This window comes from Antedon bifida, chromosome 1, assembly GCF_963402885.1.
Source record: "Antedon bifida chromosome 1, ecAntBifi1.1, whole genome shotgun sequence".
Classification (NCBI taxonomy): Eukaryota; Metazoa; Echinodermata; class Crinoidea; order Comatulida; family Antedonidae; genus Antedon; species Antedon bifida.
The window spans coordinates 26003888-26028920 of NC_136226.1; the positions used below are offsets into that span (position 1 = coordinate 26003888).

Here is a 25033-nt window from a genome sequence, read left to right on the forward strand (position 1 = left end):
GTAACACAGACATACAATTTAGCCTAACACCAAACATAAGTCAAAACAAAACATCATGTGCCTTCAATTTAGGCCTACCATGAGAAGAAAATTACTAGGCCTGCCAGTTTACAATTTCGCTTGGGTTAATAGATGAATTAAATGGGAAAACCATGGAAGAGTGAGTTTACATTCTTCTTTTGGTAAACAACTATACGGTATCCCTATTTACACACAGTAAATTAGTAAATTTAAACAAAATTTACATGGTTTGTTCAAGTCAAGTTCAAGTTGTTTTAGTCCCTGTAATTATTTGTTTTTATCAATACGTGAAATAGGCCTAACCGGCACATAATATAATAACTCAATTTAAACATAAATCCTTAAAGATTGTTTGTGTAAGATAAAGAAAACTGCTGCCTCTAACAACCTGAAAGTAGACAATAGACAAACAAATTGATGATGCACTGTTTTTTTCCTTCTGCCCAGTTTCTATTTTGATAGCAAATACGCACTTTTGAACGGGCGCCGTTTGGGGTAGCACTCGACATGAAGGGACACTTGTGGGAGTAGAACGTTGTGGTATGTGTCGTCCACACCTGTGCGCAATTCAGCCCAGTAGGCCGGCTCAAGTCGCAGGTTACTCCCCCATTTACATTTACAAACTTGTCCAAATTTAGTTCCAATATCACGAATGAAATGCCCCCCTTGGTGATACCCTTCTTCTGCGCAGTTTATATTTTGATAGCAAACACGCACTTTCGGACACCGTGTACCAAACTTGTCTAAATTCAGTTCCAATCACGAATGAGAGAGAGAGCACTGTGAGCCGAGTTTAACTGTGCAACCATTTATGACTTATGGTGTGAATCAATCAAGAACAATAATCAATGATTTAAAAAGTGTTTTCAACAATTTATAGATCTATTATTACTTATCTGCGTTTTTGCATCATGATTATGTTTGAATACCGACGATGTCTATTCGTAAAAAGACGGTGCTTAAAAAACAACAGGAAACTTTTCTTGATTCTCGTCATCTGTCTGTCCGTTCGGATGTCTGGTTCCTGTAAGGTGGAGGAAGAACCAAATTTATTTGATTTCATTCGAACGCACATTCAGGAACTTTGCGATGCAATTGAAGCGAAAGCTGGAAGACGTTTGACGTTTTGTAAACACGTGTCAACATGGTCAGAAAAAAGGATTAGATGGAAGATCATTAAACTTTCTTTGGATGAATTTACCTTTCGGGAAACAAACATATTTATGACAAAAGTTATTACTGAAACTGAGATACAGCATCAAAAATGGAGAGAGAACTGTACACCATTCATTTAGAAGAAAACAATCCAAATGTCCGGCTGGAACAACTGAAACAAAATTGAAAGTTAAACTGTACGGTACCGCTGTTTATGCTATGGGCTATAATCATTGACTTACGAGCACTGGAAATGAAGCCTCCATATATATAGAAAAGTAACTCGGACATAAATAAGAAGACACGTTGATTTTTGTTAAAGTTTTGAACTATACAACAATATAGGCATACTACAATTAAAAACCTTTTTAAAATAATATTTTTTGTTCTCCGGGTGTGACGACAACACCGAAATCTTGTATAGTAATGTTTTATTGTAAGTAATATATTGAGTCATGCATTTTGTATAATATGGAAGAAACAGTTCCTTGAGTTGAAATAAATGGATCTTTAAAATAGCTTTATTTTAGTGTTTTCAAATTATTTTCTTTCTAATAATTACTAAAGCCTAGCCTAAATCTACCAGATAATGTTATATAGAGGAATAACACATTTTATACCGTGTCAACCTTAAAGATGTATTGTCCCCCAGAAAAAATAATTCTTTAAAAAAATGTTGTTGAATATTCCATTTTAATGTAACATAATAGTTATCCACTTTGACCAAAAATTGGATTGAAAAAAAATGTATTTACCTGAAAAAAATGGTCAAATTGGCTGCCAGCCAATGGATTTTTGATTGAATTTAACCATTTATTTTTTCATTTTATAAGTGAAAATTTTGTTTTTGTCTATGGAAGTGATTAACTTTATTAAAACTACAAATAAGTATTCAAAGTCTGATTTAATTAATCTTCATTTTTCATGTTTTTGGGGGACAATACATCTTTAATGTAATCGACACGCGCACACTTTACCAGTATTGTTTCTAGCAATGGCCCAAGCTAACGGTTAACCGCAAAGTAAACAGTTATAGAGGATTTGTTTACAATACCGTATTGTTGATAACCATACTCATCTATTTACACGCTTGTTACACACTTAATACGTCATTGTGTTTTATTTTGTTTTTCTGTTTTGTGATGAGTTATCCGCCCTCTGTCGAACGCTTGGTAACGTCATGTGTGGGAAAATGGCCGACAGCAGAGTTGGGCATGGGTTGTATAGACAGAGAGTTTACTTCTAAATTTCTGTAATATCTAGCCTTTCTGGCTGGTATTGCTGATTTCATCAATATTTTCACACCTTTTAGTTTTTCATTTTTCTGAAAATGACGTCTGTTGGGTCGGATAAAGCAACAAATAACATACGCAGTTATGACAACTTTCGAGGAAAGTCGTCGGTTCGTCATGATGAACAGACAACAATGGGTTCAAAATCCAACGAAGGGTATTTTGATAAAGGTAAAATTCAGCAGGAAGAACCAAGCAGAAGTCGCCCAGACTCGCCTACCACAGCCTATGTTACTAAAAGATTAGAAGATACTATCAGGTATTATAATAATTATAATTATATTATTAATAATTGTATAATTACTGATGATTGTAATTTACCTTTTTTATCAAAAAAAGTGAATGAAACCCAAACAAACAACATGAGAAATGTGAGAAGACCTAATTTCTTTGTATAATTAACAAAATACCAAATACCATTTCTTCTTATAGGCCTACTGTAGTACACCATGTCAGTCAGTGACATTTTTTTTTTTTATTTTGTAAATATTACGTTGTAATCATATATTTAAGAATTGTCTTCACACTCACAATACATGCCAACATATATTATTAACGGAAGATGTAGTGGTTGTATTAGTTTTGGAGGGTATCGTCAAGACATGTTATTCTAGGTGAGGAGCGTATAGCTGTTATCGGTTGTGACTATGTTAGTGGAATCCGGAATCCGCTCCACTTGGGAAAAAAAAATTTTTTTTTGCATGCTGAGTCAATGTATGCCATTTTAATGTCACATAATAGTTATCCACTTTGAACAAAAATTGAATCGAAGAAAAAAAATGTATTTACCTGAACTTTACTACAAAATAACCTATTCAAAGTCTGATTTATAATTAATCTTCATTTTTCATGTTTTTGGGGGACAATACATCCTTTAAAAATTTTCTTTTTCAATAGTTTAAATTAATTGTTAGGCGCTCTGTTCTTGGTAGGGCGCCATTCAAAGCCTAAATAAAATAAAATAGATTAGTAAAATACTTAGTAAAATACTGTATTGAATCCACCTTTCCTGCCATCATTTCAACAAGCTATGCAAACAATTGTCATTATTAATGATTTTCCGATGCTAAACAATAAACAAAAATGCCTTTTTTCTAGTTGCATTACTGTCGTGACAAGTGATTCAATAAAATATAATTGTTTCAGTGAAACTTTGTGTTTAAATATTAATGACACTGCATTCATTTAATATTGTACAATTCCAACCTTTATGAATTTTTTATTCCATATTTCATATAATATTGCATGCTAAATATATTTATCTAATTACTGGATAATATTGAATGTTTTCAACTTACATTCAGGCAGATTCCATTTGCTTCTAGGAAAGCTCTCTCAGTCTATGACGTAAACGTGCTTTTACCAGGTTTATATTTACTACCCTGGATATATTTTAATGTAAATAAGAAAACATGGTAAAATATTGCTGAAAAGCTAATACTATTACCATTAATCTTAAATTTTAATAATAATAGAAAATGGACTGAATGAACATACTGTAAGAAGCTATAGTTTACACTGTCTAATTATAATGTGCACAACTAATGTACACTACATCATTCATTTCTTTTTATTGCGGACTTCATATCATAGAATAAAATGGTTCATAATTAACAAAGATTTATCCACAAACTACATGAGTTTAAATGTTATGACAAAATGATGTGGAGATTATTATTTAATACTACATACAGCTATCTATTTTCATAATTATCTAGTACCACCTTCATAATAGTGTATACAGTGACCAGAGGGCCTGGCTATGAAACTTAGATTGGATTATTTTAACAATGGAATTACCAAATCTCTGCGTCTGAATTTAGCTTAAAATTACTGTAGGGGTGGGATTATACTCAGTCATAAGGTAATCGGAATCTCAAAGTTGAATTGTTATATAATTCTATACCAGTAAAATAGTTGAATCATAAAATTAAGCACCTGTCAATTGAGAAGCTGAGTAAACAACATAAATTCCACTTTAAAATATAAAGGTAAACACTAATACATAATAATATCTAAATTAGAAAAGCATATTGATTTATTTACTACCATTTAGTACAGTATGAGGGACAGTGGTGGTTTTTATGTCCAGAGGTGTTTCTAGTATAAGCCGACTATACAGTAATTATGTTTGTGACATAAAAAAAATGTACATGAACACAATGATCTTGGTAGGAATAGAGAAAGCTCTATGGGATATGATAAGTAGTTGATAATTGTTTACATTTGCCTTTTTCATGTAATTAATTAGTTATTAAGACAGGTACAGTACATAGGCAGAGGATGAACAGCAACAAGGTTGAGGTGGTAGCAGTACCCCCATTTCCCCTCCCACCTCAACTCTCATAAAAAAAAAAAATTAGAATGCAAAAGATAGGATAATTAGGTTCTGCACTTAATTCCATCATTTTTAGAGCCTGGGCTGCCCTATTTCAAAATTCTGGATCCTTACACTGAGTCAACTGCAGATGAGTGTTATAAAGGAACATAGAGTACTTCCTTGAACTAATTTTATGTTCAATGTTGAATCCTATTACTGTTTGAAGGATATTGTTTGAGTGTTCCTCAACCTCATTCATAAACATGGAAGAAATAAATGTATACCAAGGCAATCTAACAACAGGAGCTCCTGAGATCAAAGAGTTTATTTGTGTCTGCGGCACGATCAGTTCCATTCAGACACCGCGCGCCACGGAGAATATAGTAAAATACTGCATGGTATTTGTTGCAGCCAAGCATAAGATCAAAGGACTGTTGTTAATGTTAGATTGCCTTGGTTAAATACTATACTGATATTGAATTGAATTACCTCCTCTTTGTATAATAAATTGTGCTTTTGTTTCTTGCATCTCGCTACTGTACAGACTTATTATTCAGCATCAAGGCAGACCTTGAAATATGTAAAGTAAATAAATAAATATGAAACTGAATAGTGATATTAATATTAATGGATCTAACATGTAATAAGGTCATATAGTGACTATTCTAGCACGCTGATATTATCCACTCGCCTGCTTATCAATTGCTTGGTATACAACGGCCTGTTTTACTCTTACTGTTGCCCTGGCTTTCTGCTCCATTTACTTATAATAATGATTAAACTGTTTTTTCCATTTTACTTTCCTATGTAGTGTACAGTAAATGCAGGTGTTTAAAATGGGAAAAAATATCAACAAGATGTAGTGAATATAGATTTAAACAGATTTTGTTTAGCAATATTACTACTGTACAGTAAATGTAATTGAACTGAATTTTTGACAATTTACAATAATGTGTATCAGTATTAGCATGGAAGTTATTTCTCCATGGTATTAGGTAGTATTATTATGGTAAAACTGACCATATTATTGATGAATTTTGCATGATTACCAGTGTAACAATGTGTTAATCATAAACACAAGGGTGTCTTTTTGAAATTGAATAGACAGTGGACACAATTTTAATTGTATCCAAATTTATTGTTGTATTTTTATAGATTTTTTTTTTTTTTTTTTCAATATTTTTTATTGTAATACAAACATTATTAACTGTGTGCTATTGCTTTTGTACATTTTATATACCGTAATAAAAAAATAAAAAAAAAATAACGTAAAATGCAGGGCCCCAATGGAAACAAGTTTTTAACTGTTTGGGCTACCCTGGGTAAATAAATGTAATAATAATAATAAAATAGGGGTTAAATAACAGGCAAACTTTAATGTAGCAGTACCACTGTAGTATTTGATTAGTCTATTTTGTGCCTACCCTACCAGGATAAACCAGGTAGATCATAGGTTATTGTTGTAAATGTAGCCTACTGTACTGTACGATTGTTATGATAATTATCTACGCGTTAATTGTAGGGTGGTTTGTAGAGTTAATAAGCACCATTTTTATAGCCGCCCTATGCAGTGGTTAAACTATTTGGCTGGATGTACGCTGCTGAGACAAAGTCGTGGGCCTACTGTGTGTACTGTAGATAAGGTGGTGGGCCTAGGCCTACATTATTAATTGTTTAATCCAACTGTACACTACATGTCTATATAATATCTTTCAAATATCAGAAATTAGAAAAATGGTAAAATTTAACTGTGTTGCCTTTTTTATTTTCACTCCTCAAATTTATTTTTTGTTTGTATTTTTCAGACCTGAAATAAAAAGAAAAATTGATGAGATTGTGGTGAGTATATAGAAACATTTGAGAGGTTGGATAAAAAGGAAAGCACCTGCGTTAATAGACTGCCCGCCCTTGCGACTAAGCATGGAAGTTTTCCTTTAAGCTGCGTAGATTGTAGATGCATACATTATAATTTGTATGCCTAGACGAGCTTAGTTGGACCTACAATACTGTATGCTTTATTGAAAAATAATTGTTGACTGGGGTTCACAGAAAATTGTTATATTGGATGCATTCATTTGCTCGAGTCCAGTACTGGACAAAGTACAATATTAATAGTTACAGAAACAAACATAATTTCACCTCTCATTCGATCACATACATTGCATCACAGTCAAATAATCTGTTAAATGATATTACCAAAATAGTGAAAAACACCAAATTAATTTGCTATTTTCACTTATGGTATTTATGGTGAAGTTCTTAATTAAATAAAAAAATAAAATTAAATAATTGGCTATGATTTATATTGTTATACTGTAGCTTCAAATGATTCTATGTGATCAATATCTAATTTATACTTATTAGTAATAGGTTTAAACTGTTGATTGTATGCTAATGTACACTGTGTCAGTCAGTGTGCTGTATTTAATTTATTAAGTGTTAGCAATGCAAGATAGAAAATGAATAACTTACAATACTGTAAGCTACATTCACTTGTTGTTTGACTGACGCAACGGAAGATAGTGCTTTTCAACTCTTTATATTATTTTCCATTAGTTGGCAAACATCGCTGTTTTACTGTAGAATAGAAGGTGTAGTCAAAATTAAAACGATCTAAAATTTGTATCTCCTTTTGTGTTAAATGTTATTATTTGTTGTTAATTGCTGCCATGTAAAGAAAAACTATTTCTTTATGATTTGTTGATTGTTTTATGTAAACATTATATTATGATAAAATTTACAAATAGCCAAAAACTTGCATTCAAGAAGGTAACATAATGATTGTGTATATTGTTTTTCAAATGAATAGTGGAGAACTATCTTGCCTTTATACAATCACAAGGCCCATTCTTAAATCCTGACATAGTGGCAGGGTTGTAACTTAAGCCTCAAATGAGACTTTGTTTCATAAGCACAATATATTTTATCCATCATAAAATTGACTAGTTACAGTAAATTGGCAAAAAAAACAACTGTAGTGGTCATTTGAGTATTTTCATCCCTTTACTCAATTCTGGCATGGATATAAAAAATAAATTGAGTAAGGTATTTAAAAGTAACATTTTATTAAATATTACCAGACTGATTATTAAAAAAATATTACTGAAATTTACTTATGTTGAGATGATCACTGTTTGCTATACATTGGTTGTTGTAGCTACAGTAGAATGCCACAAATTGTAATTTAATTCAATGTGTGACCTTTAAACTAATGTACAGTATAGAATAATCAATGCTTTTCTACTCAAAACAATTCTTAAGATTTTACTTTACTTCAATGCTAGTACTTCAATGGGTTTGTAATGGGTTTTCTAATTGCTATAATTAAAATGTGTGATACTGAAAAAGTAAGATGATTTGTTCACATTTGTCAAAATTATTATTTACTTACTTACAGTATAGTACTTTAAAAACAATACTATAATACAGAAAACCACAAGAATGACCTTGGGTGTGTATTGTTAGACTTTAAGCTTGAGGTGTGGTTACATATTCCTAGTTACTGTACATGTTCTGTTTCTGCTACATACAGACCTCCCAACTCTCCCGAAAATCGTGGGAGTCTCCCGATTTTTTTGGTTCTCTCCCGCGAAACCCAAATTTCCCCCGATTTTTTCATTTTTAGATAAAAATGTCCCGATTTTAAATAAGGAACATATACAATATGGCCAAGCCAAGTAATCACATTTTTAAGGTTGGATTTTGTTGAATTGACAGGGCGTTGTGAAGTTGGTTGTTTAGTTAAAAGCAAAACAAAAGCCACACGCAAATACCATTGTTTGTAAAAAGCATGGTAGGTCACAACGCGTACGTACAAACAACAAATCACGTACGTATGCGTTGTGACGTTTGCTCCCAAATCCTTCCCATCATGCATCGCACACGCTATTTGCGATAAACCTTATTCAACTAGTTAAAATATTATTATTATTATTACCGAAAAAATCTCCCTATTTTTTGTCAATCCAAGTTGGGAGGTCTGTACATAGCGCCAAATATACTATTTAAAATTTAATTTTGATATCAACTGCATCTCTCCTAAATAACTGTTTGATCGTCGACAGAAATCGTTGCATGGTCATGAGCATGATCATGTTTTGGACGTGCACAGAATGACTTTTCTACTCGACAGCTGCATAGTGTAGTGACTTCTTAGTCCTGTATGAATGTACAGTAAGTTTGAAAGAAAGGCAACATTAAATTGACTACAGTAAATACCTTATGAATCATTGTGTATGCAATAATTGACATCATTTCAAATACAATATTGTTTCAGTAAAGTTTTTAAATCAACAGTAGTCTTTTTTAAATTGTCATTGGCAGTGATTGTCAATACCTTTGTAATTTATTACATTAAATAATTGCAGTTCACCATTCTATTGAAAATTACATTATTAATTATCTCTTTTAAAAATGTATTCTGAATTTATTTGAATGCGCAGTACATACATTGAATAATATACAGTACCGACTGTTCTGTTAGTTTAATTAGTTACAGTGAAAAAGTACATGAATATTATAAACATAATTAAAAGGTCAAATTGAAAGGATAATGTGTATTTTTAGCAAGTGTTCACATTATTTCTAGTTGAGCAGGTTAAGTGTATGTTTACACATGCATAGCAGTCAGGTAGTGTTATGCATAAATCTTTTTGTTAAAATGAAATCTAATCTAGTAATTCATACATAATACTCATCAATACTGACACAGTAGTACATCAAAAGGACTGTTGTATTACTGTATGCGTTATACTAATATGTTATACTATCAAATGTACTGATTCTGTACACCTATGAGCATTTTTGTATACTGTATGCGTTATAATAATATAATAATAATAGTACACTACTGTAGTGTATAATGTTCAGTGACGTCCTATTTACAATTCTGAATGATCTCAGTCATGATGTACCTGTTCTATATAATGTTATTGTGTTATTTGTGTGTGTTTTTTCTTGTGATTTAAAGTTCTACTCAACAATTACTTGCAATTTTTGTCTCAAAGTGTTCTCAATGTACTGAACATTCAGTAACTCCAGACCTCACAACCTTGAAAAATAAAATATCGGGAAGATTTTTTAAAGCATTTCCAAACTATAGAGGGCGCAATAATATTGTGAAAATTACCTCAAAATAATTCGGTCGCTATTCAAAAATAGAAAGATATTTGCATCTATTAATAACCATTGGTATTTCATGACGTACCAGCAGCGTAAAAGAAATGGAAAATGACACGAAATATCAGGAGATTATCACCATTATGGGGATATTATGTTTATCCAAAATAATGGGAGAAATTATATTTTAGTCGGTGAGCGGGAGATGACATGAAATATCGGAAGATTCCTGCTATTATTGAGAGAGTTGGGAGGTCTGTACAGTAAGTCCCTGATGCAAAGCTAGTGGAAATTATCATTGCAATTGCATTGGTATACCATTACCAGCTGCTTCCTTCGGCTCGAATCTAACGAAACACAAGCTTGGTACAGTATTCTAGAGGTATCTACACTAATCTAGCGTTCTAGAGGTCGTTGATAGAGTCGTACCTGAGGATTACTTTTTACATCTTTAACTATCCGACTTGGCTACCTGATTCCTGAAAGTAACCATCATGTATTCTTTGTTGAAATCAAGATTGAAGGATAATTTATGTAGATTAAGGTTACCAGCCCAGTGGGTGAAAGAGCTGTAATATTCTACCACAGGTATACACCATCCTGTGAAAGTATGGTGGTTATACCATACAATAGTATCCACATACTGTATTGCTCTGGAAACTCCTAACTGATACTATAGTCTAAAATTAATAACATTAGCCACAATAATTATTTATGGTTAATAAACATGATACATGGTAAATAATAGTACAAACAATGCTTGTTTAATGATTATAAGGATTTTAAAATACTTTATTTTACACACTCAGAATAACATTATTATATAACAATATAGTTTGAAGGTAAAACTGAGTTCAGTATTTCCTAGCAAATGGCTAATTTATTCAACGTGAAAAACATCAATATTTCACAATAGGCTTTTTGCAGAATTGAATTCTCATAAAATTCTCATAATAAATACTCTAACAATAAGTGAATGTTTTGGACCTTTTGTTATGATTTGCACTTTATTTGAACCTTAAAGTCTACAATAGAATCAATAGATGGTAAGATGGATTAGGCCTTTAAAAAATGACACAGCCAATCAGGGTCAGTTATCTGGTTTTGTTTTCAATTTACCTCCTACCTAGGCCTTGGGCAAAATAATTTGGGCCAAACTACTACTGTATTGTACACTACCAGTAGCTATAGGGTCTTTTTGTTTTTCTGTATGAATACACATTTAACACTTATTTTGTTTTTCTACATTAGTGGCATGGTTTGTTGTTGACAACAAGGACTACTATCATAATATCATAAAACCTACAACACAATGTGTTCCTTTAACATGTTATAATGGTGTTTTCTCATGTTGTATTTATGCATTGATTGAAATTAATAAATTCATTCTCATTGGAAATACTATTTCCATGTATTCATGAACATTTGCATATTAATGCAATATAGAAAATACATAAAATAAATAGTAATTTACATTAATAATAAAAGCATTTATAATGCACCGTATAGATCCAATAAAATTACTCATAGGCGCAGTAAATAAAATACAAAACAATTGCTATTTGAAACGATTAAAACTACGATATTAAAATGATCAAGATATTATTTTAAACTGCATCCAGAAAATATTTAAGTGATTATGAAAATGTTCTCTCCAAATTTTCAAGAAATAATTCAGATCCGGACTGTTTTTATTATGCAAATTGCAATTAAATAATATGCTTTGTTGCAGGAAATCAATTTATTTGAATTAGGATCAACATTACATATTATATTGTATGTTATTTTTGTTTCATCTTTATTGTTAGTGATTAACTTTAAACAATGAACCCGCTACAATATGCAAACTTTGACCCAGCTCAATCAATACAATACAGTGTATCTCTGTTAATCATTGTTTTTAACTGTACAAGCTTACTGTTAAATTGGTCTTATGTGTTAGACCGGTGATTATCATTCATATTCATATATAATCAATATTATATTATAATAATATTAATATAAATACTGTATATTATATTGTACGTTATGTACAGTACAATATGTGCATATTGTGATGATTTGATTTTTATACTAGTATAGACTACATGTTAAATTTTATACACATTTTATTCTGCGGTTAATTTACTCTATAGTATAGTACTGCTATTCATACCTGTACCTGGAGTACACATGTGGACCCAATACTACTTCCCTCCTCCTTTTTTGGTCCCATCCCCTTTCCTCCTCTTCACCAAGATTACAATCTTATTTTATTTTTAAATATATTGAAATAATTTAATAGTTTATTTTTACTTGACACTGATATTTTTATACTCATATATTTTTATATTGTATGTTTAATTGTTTTAAGGATGCACCATTATTATGTGTGCCGCTGTTCAAAAAGCGTTTTCCGAATAAATTATTATTATACTTTTATTAATGATTCTGCCTTCCCTTTTAACCATGTTTCTTTCTAGTTGTATTCAAGTTGGTGTATTTGTAATAAACAACTAAACATTTTTATATGGATGCGTTATTTAACCAGTCCTCCTCTTCACAGTTAGCAGCAGGCTATTCAATTCATGGTTACGAAAAATCAATGTTTTATTTGTAAATTAATTGTAATACAATTAAGCAGTATGTTTGTTTCTTCACATAGGCAAGTACTCGGAAGTTCAATGACTTAGAGAAGTTACTACTCTACCTCAAACTACCTACAGGATCTTCTCTATGCACAAAACCAAATAAAGACAAATCGTAAGTAGAATCAGTTTACTGTACAGTATTGGCATCCACCAATTTGTAAAAGGAATATGAACTTTGTTTTATGACTTAAGCTTGGTTCCCACTAGGATGCAACGCAAGCATGTTGGCCAATGACAAGCAACAGTTTGAATAATCCATCGCTTGTGGTTGGTCAACTCACTTACATTGCGTTACGTCCTTGTGTTGCGTCTCTAGTGGGAACCAAGCATTAGCAGCGTTCATAATAACACTGGTCCGCACACCAATCGCCAGTTAAATATGTAGCGGACCAGTTAAATAGTCAAATAACAAGTCCGCTTGGACAGTTAAAATTTCAGTAAAACCTGACAATCAATAATTTTACTCAATTCATGTCATGATTTCCTTACTAAATATTTCACACCTATACTAATGTAAACAAGATCGATTTTCTGTACCTCATTTTTGAGGGATTTTCTTTCAAGTTAATGTTAAGGTACAAACAGTATTTTGTAAATTAAAGGCCTTCCTATTATATCTAGGCCCATATTCTGGGACCAGTAAAAGGAGTGGATGACCAGTAAAAATGTAATTTTACTGGTCCTCTTAAGTTAAGTTTAAAAAAAAGAAGACCCTTACACACTTATTTTAATATATCATTTTTGTATTCTTACAGTTCAAGTCAAGTGTTGTCATCACGCCCTACACATTGGCGTGGTTTAAACTGGATACGCACCCACCTTGAAGAAAGTGTTGAAACTTCACTATCAAAACAAGACATTTATGATGATTATAGGTAACTATCGACAATAATAACTTATTATTCTGTAAAGTTTATATTTACATTGTACAAAAAAATGAGTGACATGATATAATTGGTTGTCGGTTGGTCGGTCCAGGACTATTGTTGGTTATTGGTTTTTATTTTTGTAGAACATGAAAATTACTAATTTCTTATATGGGTTTTTTGCGAGGAAGGGGTTTGAAGAAACTTTTAACTACTGTAGTTATCCACTAGTCCTGTTGGTTCTAAGCTTGTGACCCCATTCAACAGTATGCGGCCACAGACCACAACAGTATTTTGAGGTTTAAAGATGTTCAGTATTATTTAATAATAGGGCCTTAAAATATATTTAGGTACCCAGTAAAATCCTTCTTAATACTAGTTTTATTTTTAACTACTTTAAAATTATTATAATCAAACAGGAGCAAGATGACGTAAATAATACATGATGAGTCATCCTCGTAGTGTTTCGCTAAGTCTTGGCTTGAACCCAAATTGTATGCGAGATAATTTGACTGAAAAACTAAATAGAATGTTCATGTGACAAATACATATATTTTTTACCTAAATGTTCAAGAAAAAACGATACTTCCTGCTTATCTTGCAAGGATTGGTTTGCTGTGTATTATCACCTTTTTTTAAAAAAAAGATTTGATTAACCTAATTAAATTTGAAACAATATTTCAATTACAAACTTGTCTTGGTCAAACAGAGTGCATCCATGATATGAGTATTGGTGGTTATTAGTGTTGTGTTAATTTCAATTTCTAGTAATTCTGAATCTTGCTAATGATATCTTGATTATCATCATCATCATTGTCGTCATCATCATTGTCGCCACCATCATTATTGTCATCATCATTGTCATCGTCATCATCATCATTGTCATATTGTCGTCATCATCATCATTGTCGTCATCATCTTCATTTTCGTCATATCATTGTCGTCATCATATCATTGTCTTTATCATCATTATCATCATCATCATCATTGTCGTCATCATCATCATTTTCGTCATCATTGTCGTCATCGTCATTGTCGTCATCATATCATTGTCGTTATCATTGTCGTCATCATATCATTGTCGTTATCATCATTGTCATCATCATCATCATTGTCGTCATCATCATTGTCGTCATCATCATTGTCGTCGTCATCATTGTCATCATCATCATTGTCGTCATCATTGTCGTCATATCATTGTCATCATATCATTGTCGTTATCATTGTCGGTATCATATCATTGTCGTTATCATCATTGTCGTCATCAGCATCATCAGCAGCCATATATTTATTCACCTTGTTATAAACAATCTATTTGTGGTTTAGAGCTGATATTTATGTTATTTACAGTAATGTTGCTTTTTATACTGTAGTGTTCAACTTCCAGTTACTATTTCCTGAGCTTTACCAACATCCTTGCTATCTTGGCAAATATCCTCTGCCAAGTACAATATGTTTGTACACTACTAAAATAGCATTGTGTCCTTGAAATCATAATCATTCACAATATTTTTTTTGCTGTTATTTTAACATTGGCGAAACATTACACTAATTTCACATATAAAAAGGCACTAAACTTTGATGTGTGCCTAGTACAAATTGATCATTGCTATCATTTCTATAACCAGTTCCTAGTGCGCTCCTTAACATCTTCAAGGAGAGCAACTAATCATGCTCCTTAAATCTCACATGAGGCACCAAAAAGGGGGATTCCCCTGTCTGCATTCAATTAATTGCCAGAATTCTTTGAGTAATTGCTCTCCTGAAATTTGAGCAGTCTATTTTGTGCCTAGCTTACCTGGATAAAGCGACATTAGCCCGTGCTCTCCAGAGGGAGGGCTTAGATGCAAAAAGTTAAAGTTCCTAGAACACTCCTGGACCATAATGGACTAGTCCGAAATGTGGGAATCGTCGTCATTCCATTTTGTAACGTGGAGACGTTATGACGTGAAAGAATTTATAATAATTATGATACGTATTTTATCGGAAGTTTCTAGTCGAACAGAAAAGCTAAGCTTCTTACTTTTAAACGAAGGACTAAGTAACATCCATGACAACAAAGATGGATGATATCTTTTTATTTCCAAAATGTTTTTAATTACAAGTTTGCTGTATAACATGCCAAGTTATTAAACTTCTTCGTCGAACTTGATACCAATGCAAACTATCTTCATTTACTACTGTATACTAGATTGATCTAAAGATACTGTCAATGTCTTCAAATTTTCAGTTGATAAATGGTACAGTTAGAATGAGTCACCAGATTGCAATGTATTTTTTTAAATTACTAAATTTTATTATAAAATTTTATTGCCAACTGGTCCACCACAAATTGGAAATCTATAAATAGCTTTGTTGACCTTGAATTGCAGGTCTCCATGGCAATTTAACAGCATTTTGATATATAATTTTAATAAGAAAATGGATATATTTTTGTTACTGTATCTTGAATAGAAAATTAATCAATGCCGGCAAATTCAATAAAACTATTTAACTTGAGCTTTTAAAAAATGCAATATGTTGTTTAGTGTAATATTGCAGATTGTTTATATATTTGAATCTGACTATCCAGATAACGGTGGTTGTGGTAGCATGAAATCTCCCTCTTCCCAACCTCCCCCTCCCCCCCCCCCTCCCCCCCCCCCCACCATTTCTTCCAAAAAAAGGGCGAAATGGAGGCTTAAGGATATCTCATTTTGTTACAAAATTTACTCGTCGTTTACAAGTATATTGTTTTTAATCTATTTCTTTTGCCTGGATTTTATTAATTGTCTGCAGGTGGAGAACCCCTTGTGGCAACAGATATTAAGCATGATATTTAAATTTAGGTACCAGACATATATCCTAGGCATGTACTGAACATTTGACAGATGTGATACTGTACAACATCATACGTGTAACAAGAGTAGGCCTATAATCCGAGAATTTTAATAGGTTTTCGCATCTTCCATACCAAATCACATGCAATGAAGAACTCTACATGTGCTCACAACATACTGTATTACCACCACGATATGCAATTTAATACATAATTTGACAGGTCATAATATATTGGGAAAGTGCAAAAGTGAAGCCTTTAATAAAGCTTGTTAATTAATTAGACTAATTGACACTGCAATTAATTTATGGGGTATGAATGTGAAGGTCACATTAAGATTTTCACAACACCAATTTCTGTATGTTAATATTAAGCCTTGTAAAGTAAGTAAAAAAGAAAGAGGTTTGCCAATAAATGTAAATTATGTATGTATATATTGTTTATTTTAATATAACTGTAGTGTATCTGTCATTCATAATTGTATAGCATAGATAGCAAGAAATAAATGATTTAATAATACAAGTAGAAAAACAACACAATCATACTGTAATATGTATTACTGTTTTGTGTAAGCGGACAAATCTATTGACGTAATAGGCGTACTCTTTGATATATTTGTACAAAGGACAATAGGTGATAGTATTCACAGTTAAATAATCAGAGCTCATCAGATTAACACACTTTGTTATTTTGGATCGCTATTGTAATTGTCACATCTTAGTCCGTGATTTGAAATCAATAATGATTATTGGTTATTGCCATGTGGCTGTGTATGAATTTTTGCCATGTGACATTCATAATAAATATTTGAATGATACAGTAGATGTTGAGACCAAATGCATCACAAGAAGTGCCCAAGTTCATAACTATGTTAAGAGAACTGTACTGGAGAATGTGGACACAAACAATTTTAATTTACATGGCAAACCAGAAAAAAAATCACAATCACACTGATCTGTACTGCGGAAACCTAGGCCCTAGCTAGCCTATTATTGGACACAGTATAATGTTGTGTTGATTGTTGAAGTTAATTTTTGCTTCGAAGCATGTCGGAAAAATGTTACAATCATGCAGAGTATTTTTCAAATTAAGAACATAAGCCACATACTTCAAGTGTCTGATCTAATAATTTGACAATTCAATTTCAACATCCTTTATATTTGATATGTTCCATTTGATATGTTCCTTCTGACTAGTTCTAGACTACTTTCAGTTTCTTAAGGACTTTTTTTCCTATATTTGTATAATTCTTTTGTTTTTATTACAGATTACTTTAAAATTCAAACGGTATACAATACTGTACTGTACAATTCATTATCCTATTTCCATAGTTCATTTCATTCGTTAAAGACCCATTCCCTACAATTTGTGACGTTTTGTAAAGATAATGCATGTATAACTGTAAAAACATTAAACCATGTCTTTCCTTGTGTTAAATGTACGTTTTATGGTAAATTATAATAAAAAGAGAAAAACAATGCACTACCTAAGTAGCTCGCGGTGAATGTTCTCTCTTTGGCCGTCTTTAGGCCTAACCTAACTAGGCTTAGTTTTGCAGGCCTAGCTGGTAAACATGGGTAACGTACGAACATCGTATTGGGAGAGTTGACTGGTATTGGGAGAGTTGACTGGTATTGGGAGAGTTGACTGGTATTGGGAGAGTTGACTGGTATTGGGAGAGTTGACTGTATTACATTGAACTTTATTAATTCTATATTCCACTTAATTATTACCAATATTTTGCCAACATTAATTTATTCACCAACATAGTTGGTTTATTACAAACAAAATGAATAAAAACAATTCATACATAAATTTGCATGTACAGTAGATAGACTTCCTTCCTTTTCTTTTTATTTTCTTTAGATTACATTATTTATGCATGTATTGCGTTTAATAATGTTTTATTGTAAAAATAATCAAAAGAAGTTTTTTCGTATACTACTATTATTACTTGGGTAATCAATTTTCATTAGTGGTAATATCAATATATTAACTGGTAGTAGTACTGTACATTACATAAGTCAAATGTTTTAAATTCTAGTCTTCTATATTTTATCTCTATCTCAACATAAAATATTTTTATATAAAAAGGGAAAACTAATTGAAAAAAACATAGGACTATTAATAATACTATCTAATTAACAATGATATAGAGTACGGTCAGGGTTGGATTTATATAACAGATTTTGGTAGGCTATGTCAGTATTGTGTGGATACATTCATTTATACTTATATCTTCTTCTTTCAGGAACTTCTGTGAAATGTCCAACTATCAAATTCTAAGTGCTGCAGACTTTGGAAAACATGTTAAACAGGTTTTTCCCAACATCAAGGTACGACGTCTTGGAACCAGAGGAAATTCAAAATATCCTTTATTTTTATTCAATAATTATTTATGTAATTCCCAGTGGAAGATCTGTTGTTTAGTTAGATACTATCTAATTTTAAGTACTTAATCATTTACTTAAAGCAAGACAATCTAACAACAGGATGCTGAGCTCCAGAGATCAAAAGGTTTATCTGTGGCGGCTACACGATCAGATCCACACCCCTAACAGTTGCTATTTGTCGCAGCCAGACATAACATCAAAGGACTGTTACGAGTTCTTATCTTGGCAAGGCGAGCTCAGTCTCCTGTTGTTAGATTGCCTTGATCAAATAGTAATATTTATTATAAGCAGTTATTCTAATATAATCTTATTTAATCTTATTATTATTAATCTTTAACTAATCTCTACGTATTGCTACAGTGGCATCAATAAAAAAACAGAGGTCCGTCCACCATCTTTGCCAAACCTTGATTTAATACGTACAAAGAAGTCGGTAAGGAATCTTAAAAAATGTTGTTTTTTTAAAAATTTGTTTCTATATGTAGTATTTGTATTGTTCTTGTTTGTTTGTAATTCTAGTAATCTATATAACAACACGCACAACACACACTTATTAGCCAAAAAGGCATTCTATTCAAACTAAACATCAAGAAATAACTATAATTTGGTATGAATGTTTAATAAGGGATAATTAAATATATTGTACTTTGTTTTCATTAGGGACATGGTTCTATTCTTGGTGCTGATCAACAAATAAATGATTCTGCCAACATTGTAGTTTGTGAATGGGCATCTAAACGAATTGGATGTGCAATTACTTCAGTCGTCGATTTAGCCAAACATCTTGTCAGTACCAATAACGTACAGGGAAAATCTGCAGCAGCTTTTAATCTTCTTGTTGAGCATCCATCAAAACAGCTGCTTCACCGAGTTAGAACTGGTGCTTTGACTCACAAGGAAACTAACTTACATCTTCAGAGGACAATACAACGTCGTCAAATGCACAAACAGAAACAACAATCTGAGGCCAACAAGCAGTCAAGTTGTACTTCAACAACAGTACCAAAGCACGTAGATTCCTCCAAAACTGTTGAATCGGTGGAAATGGTATACAGTGATTATCAATTGAAAATAGATAGCGACAGCGGACATTCAAGAGGATCGGATTCAAGCTTCAGCGGCAGTGATGTTGCTACTGATCATGATAACTCATTGTCATCTCCAAAGAAGTTCTGTAGTAGTACAGCTAATAACCAGAATAATATCAGCATGGATAATAAAGGAATCAATCATAAAGAAAGTCCAAACACAAGAAAACTTAAACCACTGATGCCAAAGACACCAATCTCTGAGTCTCAACAGAGAGGAGGACAGGTGATCTGTTTAATGAGCAGCCCGATGGCTGGATCTCAGATGACAGGAACTCAACCCAGACAGTGTACAACACCTGTAACACCTGTGACACCTGTACTTCAAGTGAATGATCAAACATACTTGTTAATTACACCAAGCACAAGTGCAGCGATCTTGCAAGATCCTAAAAGTAGTGGGACACCAGCCATTGATTCTGTCAAAAAGGCACCAACCATCGTTGCTACAAACAGTATTTCTATAAATAGTCCACAGCGTGTGGTGACAACAAAAACAAATAGTCAGACTGGTATTGTAGGAGCTTCATGTTCTACTTTGCCAAACGCTTCCACCATAAGTATTGGTGAAAGGAGCCTAAGAGTTTTGTCACTTCCTGTGCAGTCAAGTAAGCCACAAATTAATAGTAATATGCACAATGTTATGCTAAATAACTCCACTTCAAAGTTGACATCTAACATATCAACACCTGAGTCTACACCGATGACATCTACACCAATGATGTCCCGCGTTCCAAAGAAAATGACCTCTGGTCCTATACCAGTATCTATTTCAGTAGCTGGTGGTTCTGTGAATGAGAGTCAGGTCAAAGTTCAGAATAGGTCTATTTCAGTCAATGAGCTGCATATATCAAGCGACAACAAGTCACTTAAACCAGAATCACAAGCATTAAATGTAAGTGATAATTCAAGCTCAGCTAGTTTACTCAAGCTTATTGGACTACAAAAAGAAGACCAGTCAACTAGACTATGTGTGAAGACCAGTAATAAACCTGATTCCAGTACTGGCTCAATTCTCCAGGATATGTTAGTGTTGCGGAGTGATGGCAATATCCATGACTGGCAAAATACATGCTCTTCACCATCTATTCAAGTTTTAAACTCAACCATTCCACGGGCCTCTTCAGCCAATGCAAACTCATTGACTTTGATTAATACATCTCAGGTTCCTACTAACAACATCAGCACCATCTACAACATTCACAATAACACACTGCCAGTTATTGCACAGTCTGGTAGTACTAGTGTACCATCAAGTCCTGGTTACATATCCCAACCACACACACCAACTCATGGGCAACACTATGTTATTCAGACTTTATCATCACCTGGACCTTCGGAATCTGGCAATGTCTTCAGCTTTACTCCAATTGCAAACACAACAGGGTTTCAAAATGGCTTACCTATGAGTCCCAAGCCAATGCCTAAACCTAAGCCAACAATGGGTGTAAAACTTGATCTTTCTGAAAAAAATTCTCAACTGGTGATGTGTCAAGACTCACCCAGACAGGTACCTAAAACAGCTAGGCAAGAATTGAATGCCTTGAGAGGTGGACAGAGTAACATCCGTCCTGTTAGAAATCGTAGGGTATCCGCATCCTCAAGGAAAAAGATGAACCAACCTTATGTGTCAAAGACAACAATTGGTGCTGGGGTGCTAACTTCACCTGGAAACAGTAGAAGTGCCACTCCAGTGTCATGTATGCTTACAAATGCCAGTAATATACAACTGTATCAGTCAGAATCTGAGAGTATGCCTCCCCCTTCACCAAATCCATTAAAAGTTGAAGTGTCACCGTGTGTTGCTCATGCATCTAGTTTGTTAAACAACAGAAGTATTGATCAAGCTGCTTGGAGAAGACAACGTAGGCTTTCAGGACCCCCAACCCAATTCTCGTTAACAAATGTCGGTCCACAGTTGCTAAATGCTGATGCAACAATATCTCAATTGACCATTAGACAAAGTCAGAGAAGTCAGTCGGTACCGCTGCCAGAATTAGGATTTGATGCTCTACTGCCAAAATATCAAGCTATGTGGAGTGCCAAAGAAAGTTTGACTCCATTGCCATCACACTTGCAAGAAATAAGCATAAGTGAGGAGGATTTTCTGGGTACTGATGAGCAAGCTGGAGACCTAAGCACAACTACCTCAGTAAGTGCTGATGATAATAGTATGATGGAGCCATCATGGGATCTTGATAGGGAAGACACTGTTTTGACAAATAGCAATGCTGCCAACACTATGTTTACCAGTACTCTAAACTGTGGCAGCAATGTCACAGATGATGTCATGAGTAATAGCTTGACACAAGATAATATTCTACAACAAATAAGCACAACTTCTAGTTTCTCTGGCAGTGAAAACTCTATAGATATGGATACGGATTCTTTTGACGCTTCTTGGTCTTTAGGTCATTTATCTTCTCTTCCTTGTGGATCATAACATTATTTATTTAATTTATTCATTTATTTTATTATAAAACCTTAGTCATCTGTGTAAATATATATACTATATAGTATTCTCAGATTTATGAAAGATACCAGGTCTGTTACAAGTAAATAATAGTTCCTGGATGAAAGTTGGATGTACTATCTTCTTAAGACATAAAAATGTATAAAACATGAATTATACCATGTTGTATAAACATGACAAGGAGATGGAGATACCAAAATGAGAAGTGTGTGATGTTTAAAAGTACAAAATATAGTTTACTGAAACTTCTTAGGATAGTTTAGGTTGAATTGCAGTTTGTTAAAAGACAAACAATATTATCATAATTTGCTAGTTTTTGTTTTAGACTTGTATAGCACTGCACCAAGGTCTGAATGTGCTGTAAAATTATACAGTACTCCATATCAATGAACTTGCAGTTAAAATACTGTATAAATGAATTTTTTTTTAAATATTGATTTGCAGATTCGTCCATTACACATATCTTTATGAAAACAATAACTTATCATTTTTATTCCTACGCATTAACATATTTTGCTACATTTTTTGTTTTTAGCGGTTTGAATCATTATCATTGTTTTTATCATTATCATTGTTTTTGTTCGAGATATTCTCTCTACTGGGATATCTCCCAGATTAGTTTCATACAAAACTGATCTGGTATGCACACGCACCAAGTCTCGCGCATTTTTTACCAAATACCAAGCTCTCGCACACCGCACCTAAAATCTTGCGCTTTTTCACCAATCTCAAAGTTGTTTCAAATTACTTGTTCATCGGGCCTAGAATCACCAATCTAGGCCGCAACAACGTAAGAATCTTTGGGGAGTATGGTAATGAGTTAGGGACGTTTCAGTCCAGGAACATTTCAACTCAGTCAGTAAGGACATTTTGTCCCAATTTGTGCCAGAAAATGTGGCAAAATTTGAAAATTTCAAACTTGACATTAAATCATATCAGTCCATGATTCAACAAGTAAATTTTAATTATTTAAAAGATTGGTTTAAAAGTTGCATGGCTGCATACTGCTCTAAAATAAATGCATCCACTTTTTAAGTCTTGGATTAATAAGTCACTACAGAGTAGAGTTATATAAGTATATAAATAGTGAATAGTCACTAAACCTACTTATAAATTATTCTTTATACAAAATATCCACAATGCACTTTTTTTTTAGAATTGCAGAGAAAGTATTTTACAATCAAAGTTGGTTAATTCAATGAATTGCCAATTTAGATAGTTGCATGATGTTGCATGTATGACTTCAAATTATTTAGTAAATATCTTTACTATTAAAACAATTAGATATAGATTTTAGCTTTCATATTCCCACAATATTATATATTATAATATATTTCCCCCTGTGTAGTATTTATTTAACTTAATTGATGTGTGTTTTTTCTGTAAATATGTGTACATTATTATATTATATATCTTAAGTGTGCTTTTCCAATTCGCTTGATTAGTATCATCTTTAATGAAGTCAAAGTAGTTGACATTACTATTTTTAGTACTCTTAGTTTTAGCCCAAATTATCTTGCCCAAAGAACATTGCATTAAGACCTACTGTCCATGCTAACCTGTAGGTTTTTAGTCAAATAAATTCAGTATCATTAAATGTTGGTTGTTTTAGTACAACCACAGTACCAATATATTTTTATTAGATTTAAAGCTATTTACAGTAATTGATTTTCTGTGATAGTTATACAGTATTAGATTTGTTTAGGCTGGCCTTGTCCAATCTTGATTGTAAGTTTGACTCCCCACCCCCCACTCCTCCCCCTTCCTGCTCTTACTATAACTTATAATATGCGGTTCCTTATTATATGCTATGGACTCCGACATCAATGAATAACACTGATAGATCGTATAGTTGGTGGATGACTTTTATTTAATCTCGGATCTCTAATCTACTACATTGCTCCATCCATGTCTATTTAATTTCTCTCTTTATACCGCCCTCTATCTGATGTTATGTCTATGATTACTCCTTTCGGAATTCATGGCAACATACATGGTTGCTAGGTTTTTTGCATATCTTTCATTTGAACTTTCTGTTTCTAAATTTAAACTGTATTTTTGTTTCTGTTACACATTTACACCATTTAAAATATAGGGATCTTCACTATACAATTATCTTATTGTAATAGTTAATTTTCTGTCTACACTATCTCACTTTATGTGACAAGAAAATGTTATGTGCCCATATATGGACATGATGGTGTCATATCACTATCATATTTGTGAATATCACTAGCATATTTGCATACATCACACCTTTTGTCAAACTAGTTTGATATTTAAATCTATTTTTTGTAGTAGTCTTCTTCATTCAACAGTTGATTACCAGTCAATTTGGATGATGATAAGACAGTTCACAGATATTTATTTTGTGGCATCCTGTATAGCGGTGTGTTGATGGATTTCTTTGGACCTCTGATCTCAAAACTTAAGCTCTTAGAGTGCAATTTCTGTTACTAATTACCCATAGTAAATCTGTCTCTACCTTTGTTTGATACACGTATAAACCCACCTTCCAAATTAAGAATAATTTTTAAGCAAAATTTTATTTTGATTATATTGGAAAGAGACACGTATATACAACCCTAATGAACAGTGTTTGTGTATGTTACAGCATAGACCTATACAGTATATAGAAATATCATGTTTATCATTTAACCTATTGTTTAATTACTTTTACTGTACTGTGTACATGTGAATAGATACTGGTACATATGTTGCTGCATTGAAGAATAGAAATAAAATCCAACTCATTTCAATGTTTATGAAGCTTTTGTCTAACCGTAGAGCTATAGAATTAGCTACATGGTCTGACCAAGGATACCAAATCCAATTTAAATCCTGTGTTAAAAAAATATA

General features: G+C 32.6%; 1 protein-coding gene across 1 annotated transcript; it reads left to right on the forward strand.

Moving 5' to 3' along the window:
• The first annotated feature begins 2368 nt into the window (after window positions 1-2368).
• LOC144846840 (uncharacterized) lies at window positions 2369-23090 on the forward strand. The gene is made up of 7 exons (XM_078703577.1): window positions 2369-2727; window positions 6594-6627; window positions 12551-12648; window positions 13292-13411; window positions 18472-18588; window positions 18962-19046; window positions 19274-23090. Exons 1-7 carry the CDS (start codon window positions 2507-2509, stop codon window positions 22142-22144), a joined length of 3546 nt encoding a protein of 1181 aa, XP_078559703.1. The 5' UTR covers window positions 2369-2506; the 3' UTR covers window positions 22145-23090.
• Window positions 23091-25033: the final 1943 nt, after the last annotated feature.

Coding starts and splice junctions, on each gene's coding strand:
- LOC144846840 (XM_078703577.1), top strand. CDS start 2,507: ATGACGTCTGTTGGGTCGGATAAAGCAACAAATAACATACGCAGTTAT. Junction 2,728..6,593: donor AGATTAGAAGATACTATCAG/GTATTATAATAA, acceptor TGTATTTTTCAG/ACCTGAAATAAAAAGAAAAA. Junction 13,412..18,471: donor GACATTTATGATGATTATAG/GTAACTATCGAC, acceptor TTCTTCTTTCAG/GAACTTCTGTGAAATGTCCA.